General features: G+C 40.7%; 1 protein-coding gene across 4 annotated transcripts in view; it reads left to right on the plus strand.

The window, feature by feature from the left end:
• SHC4 (SHC adaptor protein 4) overlaps positions 1-13694 on the plus strand; it is a 130556-nt gene that overhangs the window by 107115 nt on the left and 9747 nt on the right. For 2 of the 4 annotated variants that reach the window (XR_006203586.1, XM_042942097.1), the window contains exons 10-11: positions 3919-4098; positions 12084-12337. Coding sequence is in view for 3 of the 4 variants with exons in the window: in XM_042942097.1 (XP_042798031.1) it covers positions 3919-4098; positions 12084-12337 (434 nt within the window). In the remaining variant the exon portion in view is untranslated. Of the gene's footprint in view, positions 1-3918; positions 4099-7551; positions 7615-12083; positions 12338-13694 lie in introns of those variants that run through there. The other 2 variants (XM_042942099.1, XM_042942098.1) reach the window with 2 other exon arrangements.

Genomic DNA, 13694 nt, shown 5'->3' on the forward strand with positions numbered 1-13694 from the left:
AAGATACAGAGGATACAACAGATAAATGGGTTCTAGTCCCTCCTTAAGCACTCAAGGAATTTGAAGTTTCAAGGGGAAGACAGACAGACAAGTAAACAGACACCTATAGTATGGAGTGGCACTTGACCTGGCCTGGGGGAGGGAAGGTCTAAGGGGGAGGCTTCTTCTTCTTTTTCTTTTTTTAAAATTTTCTTAATGTTTATATAGTTTTGAGAGAGAGACAGGCAGAGAGGGAGAGAGAGACAGAGTGTGAGTGGGAGAGGGGCAGCAAGAGAGGGAGACACAGAATCTGAAGCAGGCTCCAGGCTCTGAGCTGTCAGCACAGAACCCGATGTGGGGCTTGAACCCATGAATCGTGAGATCGTGACCTGAGCCAAAGTCTGATTCTTAACTGACTGAGCCACCCAGGTGCCCCTTCTTTTGTTTTTAATGTTTTTGTTTATTTATTTTTGAGAGGGAGAGAGAGAGAGCCTGTGCACATGAGCACAGGGGGTGAGCAGAGAGAGAGGAAGAGAGAGAATCTCAGCAGGCTCTGCACTGTCAGCGCAGAGCCTGACACAGGACTCAAACTCACAAACCACGAGATCATGAACTGAGCCAAAAACAAGAGTCAGATGCTTAACCAACTGAGCCACCTATGTGCCTCTAAGGTGGAGGCTTCTTGAAAGAGATGGAATCTTAAAGGACAAATAGGAGTTAGGTACAGAAAGGGGAGGGAGGATATTGCAGCAGGAGAGAAGTATCATGTGCAGAGCCCCAGCATCAATGAACACATGTAACTGAGCAGATATTAACTATTTATTGAATCCCTACTACATCCCTATGAGGCAGGCACCATTCTCAGTAAGTGTCTCACCCACATTCTTTCATTTAGTCCTCACAACCGTGTTTTAAGCTAGGCATCCCCATATTACAGATACGAAAACTGACGCTTAGGGAAGGTAAATAACTTACCCCAAACCATACAAACAGTAAGAAGTATCACAAGTATTTGAACTCAGGTCCATGTTGATTTTGAAGCAGACCTCTTACCACAGTTTTTCTTTAATGTTTATTTATTTTTTAGAGAGAGGGAGAGAGAGAGAATGAGTGGGGGAAAGGCAGAGAGAGCTCCTGCTCACACAGACTCTGAAGCAGGCTCCAGGCTCTGAGCTGTCAGTACAGAGCCTGACACAGGGCTCGAACTCACGGACTGTGAGATCATGACCTGAACCAAGATTGGTTGCTTAACCAAATGAGCCACCCAGGTGCCCCACAACACTTTGATCATAGTCTGCTTTCAGTACATTTTTATGAGCAGGCACTCCTAAATAAATGATAAACCAATCATGTATAAGTTATATACACATATGCTAATATGTTATGCATGTATAATAAAACATACACAAGGGGTGCCTGAGTGGCTCAGTCAGTTCAGCATCTGATTCTTGACTTTGGCTCAGTTGATGATCTTAAAGTTCATGAGTTTGAGCCCTGCACTAGGCTCTGCACTGATAGCATAGAGCCTGGTTGAATTTCTGTCTCCCTCTCTCTCTGCCCCTCCCCTGCTTGCTCTCCCTCCGTCAAAAAATAAATAAAAATTTAAAAAAATTTAACACACACATGAAAATAGAAAATTTCAAAGTTAGAGTTAATGACAATAAACATTTTTTAAATGCCTTGATAATTACAGTGGCTGAATACTATCATTAGATAATATCTCAGGGTCCAATATACATTTAGCACATTTACTGATAAAGAAAATAGACGTATGTCCACATTTCAAATCCTGATAATTTTAACTTTTGGGAGGCCAAGTTCCTATCTAATTAGATCATTCTTGTTTATAAGCTCATAATACAGCCAAGGAGGAGTTTGTAATAAGAGTAAAAGAATGACCTTCAATATTTGATATTTGTGGTGATCTTTTAGCCACTTGTCCATTTATGGACGTAAGTTTAAACTAGATAACATAATTCATAAATCCACTTAACCAAGCAAATGGACACTGCCATATGTTGCACAATGCAACAAAGAAACGAGGTGCCCTGACCACCCCTCCTTCTTTAGAAATCTCACTCTTCCCTCAGGGGTATGACAGGGGACACGGTGATGTGTAACAGCTGGCAGACAGGCCAGGAGGAAAGGAGGAGTAGGTAGTAAGCCTGTAGCCCTCTGACTGGGCTTCCCCTGTTTGGTGTGCCCTTGGGTTTCCATATTTTATGTTATAAAAATTATAGCACTGCTCATCATGATGTGAAATCCAGTATAAAGTTGGTCCTTTCTGAACCACATCCAGGAGTTTAACGACTGAAACAATAGAAAAACTGATGTTTTATGGTAAGACAATGGAATGTCAGTGTCACCACTTCAGATCAGCCTGGTGGTGATCATGTAGCACATTTGGCCAAAAATATAAATGTACCTGTTTAAATGGAAAAACAAAAATATTCTATCCTGGCTTTCTGAAGACAGAACCATCTGGATGGTACAAAATACTTCATGCACCAGGTACTGAAATATGGTGCTAATATCCATCCATTCAGTAACTATTTTTTGTCATATGTGGCAAGCATGTGTTAGGAGGCAGGATCTCTGTCTTCATGGAACATGCAGTCTAGATGTAGTACAGGTATTAAACAAAATGACATAATAGAATTATTTGCTCTTGTGGTATGGCCTTCAAAGGTGAGGAACAAACTTCTAGGAAAGCAGAGAGACTTAATCTAGTCTGAGAAGGTCAGAGAAAGCTCTGTTGAGAAAGAGATGTTTAAACTGGTACCTGAAGGGTGAGGGTGATGGAGGATGGTGAGGGAAAAGCATGTCAATCAAAGAAGATGGCCTTAAGGTGGAGATTAGCCTCCAGGATGGTCAGTGTGACTGAGGAGCACGGGGGTGCACGGGAAGCTGGGTAGCCAGGACCAGGGCTTGGGGCTTGTTGGAGAGTTTGATCTGTATCCAAAGAGCAATGGGAAGCAGGTAAGGGGTTTTTAAACCACTGAAAAATATTATCAGGTTTTCAGTTGTAGTAAGATCATTTTGGCCACAGTATATGGAATAGAATGGAAGAGGAGGGGACAGAGTAAGAGGGAAAAAGGAGATATCCTGAGGGGGGAGTTCTTCTTTCCATTAAGTGCCAGAATAAATGTCAACAGTTGGTTCAAGGCTGAGCTTGGCAAAACAAAACTTTGGGCATAGGGAGAGACAGACTTTCCATTCTTACTAATTATGTAATGAGTTTTTTGAAAAGCAGTTTATTTACTTATTTATTTTTTATTTTTTAAATTTTATGTAAATCCAAGCTAGTTAACATATAGTGTAATAATGATTTCGGGAGTAGAACCAGTGATTCTTCACTTACATACAACACCCGGTGCTCATCCCAACAAGTGCCCTTCTCAATGCCCAGCCCCCATTTAGCCCCTCCCCACACCCACCTCTCCTCCAGCAACGCTTAGTTTCTTCTCTGTATTTAAGAGTGTTTTGTGGTTTGCCTCCCTCTCTCTTTTTATCTTATTTTGAAAAGCAGTTTAAATAATAGATATTCAAGTTCTGTATGGCACGTGTGTTTTCTTGGTTCCTGGACTGCGGCCTTGAGCAGTGTTGTGTGCGGTTTGTGCTGTTTGCTAGACAGCTGGCTCCCTTTTTTCTCTGGCTGTTCCTCTCCTGGGTCTTCCTGATTTGTTTCCTGTCTGGTGTTGAAGCAGTGGGTCAGCAGAGGGATGGGGAGGGAAGGCCTGGGAGGCCAAAGAGATGGTGCTTTCCTTCAAAGCCTGGTGCTTATCTTGTTTTTACAGGTCAAATCTAGAGGTCAGTATTCAAATCTGTATAGGACGAGGGTGGCTTTTCCCTTCCTATCAATTCTAGACTCAAACACAATTTTACGTGTTGTTTACAAAGTAAAAACGTGATCCATTGATCATTAACTAATCACTACAGGTAACGCACAGGAGAGAGGAGGGCAGTGCCAACAAGATGCCTCATTGATGAAGCACACGTGTCGAGTGGATATCCTCAATGACCCCTGCTACATAAATACACAGGGTCTTCAAAGTACACTTGGCTCTTCCCCAAATCAAAGCTCAGCTCACTCCCTGGGGAGCCCGTGGCACCGTCAGAGTAAGTAGCTGTTCACCATCTGTGTTAGTTTCCTGTGGCTGCTGTAACAAATCACCACAAACTGAGTGTCTTAAAGCAGTGAAAATTTATTCTCTCACAGTTCTGGAGGCCAGAGGTCCTCAATAAGACGTCAGCTGGGGTGGTTCCTTCTGGAGGCTCTGGAGGAGGATCCACTCCATGCCTCTCTTCCTAGCTTCTGCTGATGGCTGGCAATTCTTGGTGTTCCTTGGCTTGTGGACACATCAGTTCTCTGCCTCAGTCTTCACATGGCCTTCACCTCCATTCTCAAATCTCTCTCTCCTGTCTCTTCTAGGACAATCCCTTTCTCTTCTAGGTGAGCCCTAAAGCCAGGAAGATCTCATCTCGCAATCCTTAACTTAATTACATCTGCAAAAACCCTTTCCCCAAATTAGGCCACATTCACAGGGACTGGGGATCAGGATCTGAATGTATCATTTTGGGGGGGCCACTATTCATCTCACTATACTGGCTCTCATTTTCAGGAAGACTATTTCCTTGGTCTCATTTTCAGGGAGCAAAAAGGATTCTTTCTTACCTCAATCTTGTACCACAGTTAATTTGGGAGATATTATGGATTTCAAGGTTTGGGCCCTTTGATGTTGAATAATCTTTTCAAATACTTTAAACTGGGTCCCAACTTTTGGTTTTGGCTGTGTGCTCTTGCTGAAGGAAGGATGGTCAAAGCCAGGAGATAATTTTGAATTTGTGGGCTTGTGTGAGGAACAGTGACCATTATTTGGGTCTGTTGAGTGATGGTTTTGATTTTATTCATTTCGAAACTCCTTGGTAAGTCATCTATGGAACACTAAAATAAGATGGCTTCTTTCTTCAGCCATATACTGTGAGTTAAATGCAATAAGACAGATATCATTTTCCTGCTAAATTGCTTCCGGGGGTAAATGCGTACACAGTAACATAAATAAATAAAAGCAAAACAAACCAAAAGCCTACGATCAACTAAAAAATAAATAAATAAATAATGCTTTTTATAAAATATTAAAGTGTGTTGGGTTCAAATTTGGGTGAACCACATTTGGTTCACTCCAAAGATGGAGAACCAGTCCTTTGGAAAGTCCTTTTGCTAGCCCAGGAAGTCTGTCCAAAAGGCCAAAGCCAACTTTCCAGCTAGCGTGAGCAATAACAAGATGAAGTTTAGAAGGAGATTTTGCTGAGCCGGGACTTCACCAGGCCACCTTAACTCCTAGACTAAGAAACAGATGTCCTCATTACCAGCCAGGTGACAAGTGAGCCATCTTCTTGCAAGCTCTCTGTGATCAGTCTTGGCACCTAAACAACCTGGTTGGGTTCTCTGGAAGCAAACACTGAGATGGAGCTTTGGCATGCAGGGTACTTGTTGGGATCACTATCGGGAAGGGAGGGGGAAGAAACAGGCTTGGGCAGATGGAGAAGCAGAGTCACTGTGTAGCCCTGATGGAGCCTCAGCCAACCCTACAGGGAGAAAAGGGGACGCGTCACGGCTGTGCCACATTGCGCCAAAGGGCTGGGCCTTTTATCCCATTTATTTCAATCTGTGGGTGTAGCCACACGAGGGAGGGCAAGCCTTTGGGCAAAAGGCAGCTCCCTGAAGGTGAGGCAGACCCTCAAGGGGCGGTCAGCTGGAGGCTGGCTGATGACACCTGGGGCACCTGTCTTTCATTGAAGAGCCATCTGGGTGATACATTTTGTGTGATGGATGATGGAATATGCAATCAGTTCAGATTTCTGCAGTGGATTTAACAGTCCATTGTACAGTGACTGGTATGGATAAAGTAATATTTGTTAGGGGAGGTAGTTTTTTGAAAAAAGTATTAAAACTAACTTGGACCTCAGGTATTAAAACTCAGGTATTAAAACTAACTTGATAAGAGTATATGCTTGATGGCTTCCATTTCATGGACTTTTCAAAGCAACAGTGTATTATTAGGAAACTCATTTAGGGGCACCTGGGTGGCTCAGTCAGTTAAGCATCCGACTTCGGCTCAAGTCATGATCTCACATTTCGTGAGTTCGAGCCCCCCATCAGGCTTTGCGCTGACAGCATGGAGCCTGCTTGGGATTCTCTCTATCTCCCTCTCTCTCTCTGCCCCTCTCTGACTCATGCTCTCTGTCTCTCTCTCTCTCTTTTTTTAAATATGAAATTTATTGTCAAATTTGTTTCCATAGAACACCCAGTGTTCATCCCAACAGGTGCCCTCCTCAATACCCATCACCTACCCTCCCCGCCCTCCCACCCATCATCAACCCTCAGTTTGTTCTCAGTTTTTAAAAGTCTCTTATGTTTTGGCCCCCTCTCTCTAACCTTTTTTTTTTCTTTTTTTGCCTTCCCCTCCCCCATGGTCTCCTGTTAAATTTCTCAGGATCCACATAAGAGTGAAAATATATGGTGTCTGTCTTTCTCTGTTTGACTTATTTCACTTAGCATAACACTCTCCAGTTCCATCCACGTTGCTACAAAGGGCCATATTTCATTCTTTCTCATTGCCACATAGTATTCCATTGTGTATATAAACCACAATTTCTTTATCCATTCATCAGTTGATGGACATTTAGGCTATCTCCATAATTTGGCTATTGTTGAGAGTGCTGCTATAAACATTGGGGTACAAGTGCACCCATGCATCAGCACTCCTGTATCCCTTGGGTAAATTCCTAGCAGTTCTATTGCTGGGTCATAGGGTAGATCTATTTTTAATTTTTTGAGGCTCAAAATAAAGAAACTTAAAAAAAAAAAAAAAAGAAAACTCACTTAGTGGGTGGCCTGAGTTAGGGGATCTGGGATATTCATTGATTCATAACTGCAGTTCCCTTATAAGCAAATCTTTAATGTTAAAAATCTTTATAACTCAGTCAAGATATGGAAGCAACTTAGTGTCCTTCAATAAAGGAATGGATAAAGAGGTGTGTGTGTGTGTGTGTGTGTGTGTGTGGTGTAATGGAATGTTTTTCAGCCATAAAAAAGGATGAGATCATGCCATTTGCAACAGCATGGACAGACCTAGAGGGTATTATGCTAAGTCAGAAATAAGTCAGACTGAAAAAGACAAGCACTATATGATTTCACTCATATGTGGGCTCTATAAGGAAAGGAAATGAATAAAGAAACAAAAAGCAGAATCAGACCTATAAATACAGAGAGCAAACTGATGGTTGCCAGAGGGGATGTGAGAAGAGAGTTGGGCAAAATGGGTGAAAGGGAGTGGGAAAAACAGGCTTCCAGTTATGGAATGAATACATCATGGGAATAAAAGGCACAGCATAGCAGGAAAAAATCTTTATAATGTAAACAAAGAACCTTTGTCTTTTGTCATGGACAACTCAATACTATGAAAAAGTAAAATCAATGTATGTTAACATTCCTGTCATTAGTTGAAAGTAAATAAGGCCAGCTTTGTACAAAATTTTAATGTCAAAATGCATTTTTACTGATTTCAGCCTTTTTGTCATCCTTTTGCCTCTCCCGGACTTGGAGGGAACATGTTTAAATAAAGACTTCAGGTATTTCTTCAGTCTTTATTTCCTATTAGGATATAGTGTACCATAGCCCTCCTGCCCCCCTGATGCAATTGTTCTCTCCAAAAAAATTAATTCCAACTCTAAAAGTATAAATAATGTTGATTTAATAAAATTAAATAAGATAGAGTAGGGATAACCTTATACATAAATTTCTGCAAAATGTCTGAAATATACTTTTTAACCTTTCCTCCTTAATGTTTCCTGATATTTCTTTCCTTACTTAGGCATACTTAGCTTCCCTTTTCCAGTCAAAAGCTTACTGATTAGTTCAGTAAAACAAAATAAAACAAACAAAAACAAATCTTGAGGTATGAGTGTAGTATCTCCCAAGTATGCCTTCTGGGCTCCCCAATTAATTCTATCACACTGTGTAGGAAAAGCTCAACACAATCTTTATTTTTATCAAACTTGGCAGAAGGGAATTACTAGTATTGATACTATCTAATTTTTTTTAAGTTTATTTTGAGAGAGAGTATGTGAAAGTAAGGGATGGGCAGAGAGAGAGAGGAAGAGAGAGAGAATCCTGAGCAGGCTCCACACTGTCAGTGCGGAGTCCAACTCGGGGCTCAAACTCACGAACTGTGAGATCATGACCTGGGCTGAAATCAAGAGTCGGACACTTAACCAACTGGGTCACCCAGGCACCCCTTTAAGTTTATTTATTTTAAGAGAAAGAGAGAGAGAGCACATGTGCATGCACGCAAGTGGCAGGGGAGGGCAGAGAGAGAGAGGGAGAGAGAAGAAAGAGAGAATCCTAAGCAGGCTTCGCATTGTCTGCACAGAGCCAGACTTGGGGCTCAATCTCAGGAACCTGTGAGGTCATGACCTGAGCCCAAATCAAGAATTCTGTGCTTAATTGGCTGAGCACCCAGGTACCCCTGTTTTCTTAATGGAGGTATTGATTGCTATGAACTTCCCTCTTAAAACTGCCTCTGCTAGGATCTCATAGGTTTTTTTCATTTTCATTTGTCTCAGGATATTTTATGATTTACTTTTTTATTTATTCTTTGACCCGTTTGTTGTTTAGTGACATGCTGTTTAATCTCCACATATTTGTGAATTACCTAGTTTTCTTGTAATTGATTTCTCATATCAGTGTGGTCAGAAAAGATACTTGATATGATTTCATTTTTAAAAAATGTATTATGACTTGTTTGTGGCCTAACATATGATCTATCCTGGAGAATGTCCCATGTCCACTGGAGAAGAATGTATATAGTCTATTGCTTTTGGGTGAAATGTTCTGTCACTGTCTGTTGAGTCAATCTGGTCTAATGTGTAGTTTGAGGTCGAAAGTTTCCTTACTGATTTTCGATCTGGATCATCTATCTATTGTTGAAAATGGGTATTGAAGTCCCCTACTACTACTGTATTGCTGTCTATTTCTCCCTTCAAGTCTGTTAATATTTGCTTTACATATTTATGTCCTCCTATGTTGCATGAACAAATCTTTGTTATTTTCAATTGTTTTATAGTATTATATGAGCATGTCATAGTTTATATAATCATCCCCTTATTGATGGACATCTATTTTTTCAGCCCTTTGTTAATGTAATAATCATTTCTACCCCGAAGTACCCAGTCACATGTGCTACTTAAAAATTGAATGCATCAGTATGCTGTCTTCACAGTTCACATTGGTTTCTTTAAATGTCTTATTCTTTATCACCGGGATTACGTGCGATTGTTTAATCTGATTTTGCTTGTCAGATATTTTTCTCTTCCTTAAGCCCTAGGCTCCCTGTCTGAGGTTTTGCCCATCAGATGCTTATGGGTGTGGATATTCATATCTGTCTTGGGCTTTCCCAAATTTCTGATTGTGAAAAATATGTTTTCGGTTGCTATGGGAACTGCAAGATGACATGATTGCTTTCTTCTATGATTCCTATGACTTTTTTCTTTTTAGGTCTCACTTAAATGTACAGTGGCCGTAATCATGTTGCATCCTTGATCTTCACTACTTCTGAGAAAATATGTTATTAATTATATCAAGTCAATAACTTACTAAATTTTCTATGGGAATTTTGTGTAAATAACTAGATTTAAATGATGATTATCTTTCTCAAAGTCAACATTATGTGAGAAAGGAGTTGCTAATAGGTAATGTGCCACAATGTTAAAGAGTAGTTGTATTTGGTGATGGGACCACAGGTGATTATTTTTCTTTGTTTCTCTGTGTTTCCCAGATTTTAAAAACAAGTAGCATGCACAACTTTTTAAAATTAAAACAAATTTAAAAAAAATCTTTCAGATATTCTAGTTTTAGGAAAAGTAGATTTTCAGCAAATTTTTAGATGATTGAAATGTCCCAGCACAGTGTGTGCTATTCTGTTGCTAATCTGGGAAACTGTGTTAGGAAAATATTGTCCATATCCTCAGGCTGGCTCATGATCTGTTGCCTCTTTTCAAGATGATATCATGTCTGTTTTTCTTTTGTTTTGTCCTTGTCCAAAAGCTCTCCACCCTTATCTCAGAATAAACTGAAAGCCATCATGCATTAAGATGTGTGCCCCCACACACGCATGCATGTATCTCTCTTCCACTCACACAAACACTTTCCCTCTCACATACACAAACACACATGCAACTACTTATCAGAGTTCTCTATTATGCCTCAAAGCAAGCAGCACTAAGGCCAACTTCATTTATTATTTATCAAATCTGGACACGTTTTTTCAGCCCTTTTCTGGCAACAATAGATGGACCTGATTGTGGAGGAGAATATTTTCAGCCATTAAATACAGACTCAAGATATTTTCAAAAAGACACATTTGTGAATGCTGCATCATAATCGTGCTATGCAGAGAGGATCCTGTTCTTAAGTAGCGACAAAACTATAACATATTAACAGGAGAATTGGGTTATGTCTGCAGGGACTGGTTGCCTGTATCAATGACTTCATGAGATTGTCAAGTGTAAGTTGTAGAACTTAGAGTTAAGAGGATTTCTCATTTGCGAGACCCTTGCATAAGGACATGGAAACACACTTCTGCATTTATAAAGATGAAGGGTGGCTTCTATGCAAAAGATCCTTTGCATTTAAATAGACAAAGTCTGATTTCTGCAGTTATTTTCCTACTAAATTTGCCATGTAAACCATACAACTTTTACCTGGATTCAGACCTAAAAATTTTTATTACTTCTGGAGATGCTGTATATCATCCTGATAGCCTTGGTATTTTTTTTAATGTTTATTTATTTTTGAGAGAGACAGAAAGACAGTGTGAGCAGGGGAAGGGCAGAGCAAGGAAGACACAGAATCTGAAGCAGGCTCCAGACTCTGAACTGTCAGCACAGAGTCCGATGGGGGGCTCAAACCCACGAACCATGAGATCATGACCTAAGCCGAAGTCGGACGCTTAACCGACTGAGCCGTCCAGGCACCCCAGGCTTGCTCTTTACTTGGGACCATTGTAGGTACTGCAGAAGTAGAGTTGGCTAGACCACTTTTGATAATGGAAAGATTTTCACTTTTAAGGCAAGGGTTTTAGACTGTGGTGATTAAGAACCTGGGCTTTGGAGTCAAATAGATGTCATTTCAAACCCCAGATTTACAACATATTAGCAATGTGACTTTGAGTAATTCATGTGGTCTTTTTAAAGATCCATTTCCTTGTCTGTCTAGTTTTGAGAACCGAACAAGATATGTGTAGAGCACTGAGCGCTGCCTATCATAGATGATAAATGAGAACTGCATAATAATTATTATTACCATGAGTATCAAAATACTATTACATGCCACCCGGATATACCTTTTCATCCCCTCTGCCCTCAACTCTAGAGAGTATTTGTTCTGCAGAACATTGGGGAACTGCATCAGACCATGGCCTCCTTGATGCTTTGCCTTATTTTACGTGATTAACTGTGCTTTATCCACGCAGGTGAGTGACACAAACACCAGAGTGGTCATTTAATAGGAATGCTGTGAGGTTCAGCATAGCTTTGAAGTTTTTGGTCAGAGGCATCTCTGAAGCACATTAGTAATTTGGTTTAAAAAATAAAAAGCTAAATACTAAAAAGTGGGCATAGTCCAAAGTTACCATAGGCATTTTCAAAGAGTTTGGGAATGTTTTCAAAGTATCTTTGATCCAGGTACTGCGTAAGCCTCTTTTTTCTTTAACATACAGCCCCTGGGACATAGAGTGCCTCTCTCCGCATTTATGAAAGCAATTCTCGCAGGTCAGTCCCATTTCTCATCTGAAAGGAAAACTCCTGCACCTGGTCAAGTCTTTCCTGCCAACAGAAGCCAAAGGCAATGTTTGGTTCTACCATTAAATTAAAGCCTGTGGGAAGTTCTGGAAACAAAACTCCATTTGTTCTAGAAGCAGCATTATTTAAACAGTGCACGACACACAGTAGGGCCTCAGGTTATATTTGCTGAATGAATGAATGAATGAATGAATGAAGGAGGAGGTAGCTTGGTGATGCCTCTCTTTGTGTTTTGACTGTAGAAGCACCAGAAACTGTTCAGCCAGGTGCCACGGCCCAGCCTGCCAGCTCACATTCTTTGCCACACATTAAGCAGCAGCTGCGGAATGAAGACTGCTACCATGGCAAGCTGAGCAGGAAGGCAGCAGAGAGCCTCTTGGTAAAGGATGGGGACTTTTTGGTTCGAGAAAGTGCAACATCTCCTGGTCAGTATGTGCTAAGTGGACTTCAGGGAGGCCAGGCAAAGCATCTTCTCCTGGTGGATCCTGAAGGCAAGGTATCATTGACCTCTTATGTTTTCACAGGTTGTTGTAACTAAGGTTACTCTGAATGATCGATCCCAAACCTGATATTGAAGCATGATAAGGCTAAAGGTTTCCTTTTTCTTGAACCCTCCAGTTGGAGCAGGAAGTGTTAACTAGAGGCCAGTGGAGGGGTTTGAGAGGGAACCACCCTGGAGGTTCAGGTAGAGGACAGCTCTTTCCACTCTTCTCAGTTCAATCTAGTGAATTAAATGAATACCTACTACATGGAAGTACAAAGGTTCATAGTTGACTGTTGCTCAGTGTTACATACATTGTCCTTGCTCTCAGGGTGCTTATAATTTCATAAAACAGATACTTAAATAATTATAACACAAGTGTGAATGACATAAGAATGGTTCAACCAAAGTATTATGGTATTTCTCAGCATAGAGGAGTACTGTCTTTGAGGCAAACTGAAAAGGCTTCTTGCAGGGTCTGACATGTAAGGTGAACCTTGAAGGACAGAAAAATTTTTAAAGGGGTACATTTGGAGAATAGGAAAGGAAGCACAGGAACAGACAGAGCAGAAGAATGATATTAAGTCGATAAAAGATGTATGGCTGGGCAGAGGATGCCTGTAGACAGAAACAATCCTGGGCAAAAGACAGTTAACAAAATGGTAATAGTCCTTCCTTATTAATAATTAGTTTAAATGTAAATGGATTAAGCTCCCCAGTCAAAAAATATAGACTAGCTGAATGGATATAAAGCAAGATCCAACTCTATGCTGTCTAGAAGAGACTCACTTTATTTTATTTTTTGCGTTTTTAAAATGTGTATTCATTTTTGAGAGAGAGAGAGACAGAGAGAGAGAGAGTGGTGGAGGGGCAGAGGGAGAAGGAGACACAGAATTCAAAGCAGGCTCCAGGCTCTGAGCTGTCAGCACAGAGCCTGACGTGGGGCTCAAACTCACGAACCCCAAGATCATGACCTGAGCAGAGATCAATTCACCAGAAAGATATGACAATTATAAATGTATATGCACTCAACATCAGAGTACCCAAATATATGATACAAACGTTGACAGAACTGAAGGGGGAAATAGTAATACAATAATAGTGGGAGATTTCAGTGCCCCACTTTTGACAATAGATAGAACCTCCAGTCAGAAATACTTGAACAACACTATAGACCAAATGGACCTAACAGACATATGCAGAGCATTCCTCCCAACAGCAGCAGAATACACATTCTTTTCAAGCATACTCAGAACATTCACCTGTTAGATCACAAATACTAAGATGGATCACACGTTAGGTCACAAAACAAGCATTAGGAAATTAAAGAAGAATGAATTATACCAAGTATCTTTTCTGATCACACTGGAAT

Source organism: Panthera leo, chromosome B3, assembly GCF_018350215.1.
Source record: "Panthera leo isolate Ple1 chromosome B3, P.leo_Ple1_pat1.1, whole genome shotgun sequence".
Classification (NCBI taxonomy): Eukaryota; Metazoa; Chordata; class Mammalia; order Carnivora; family Felidae; genus Panthera; species Panthera leo.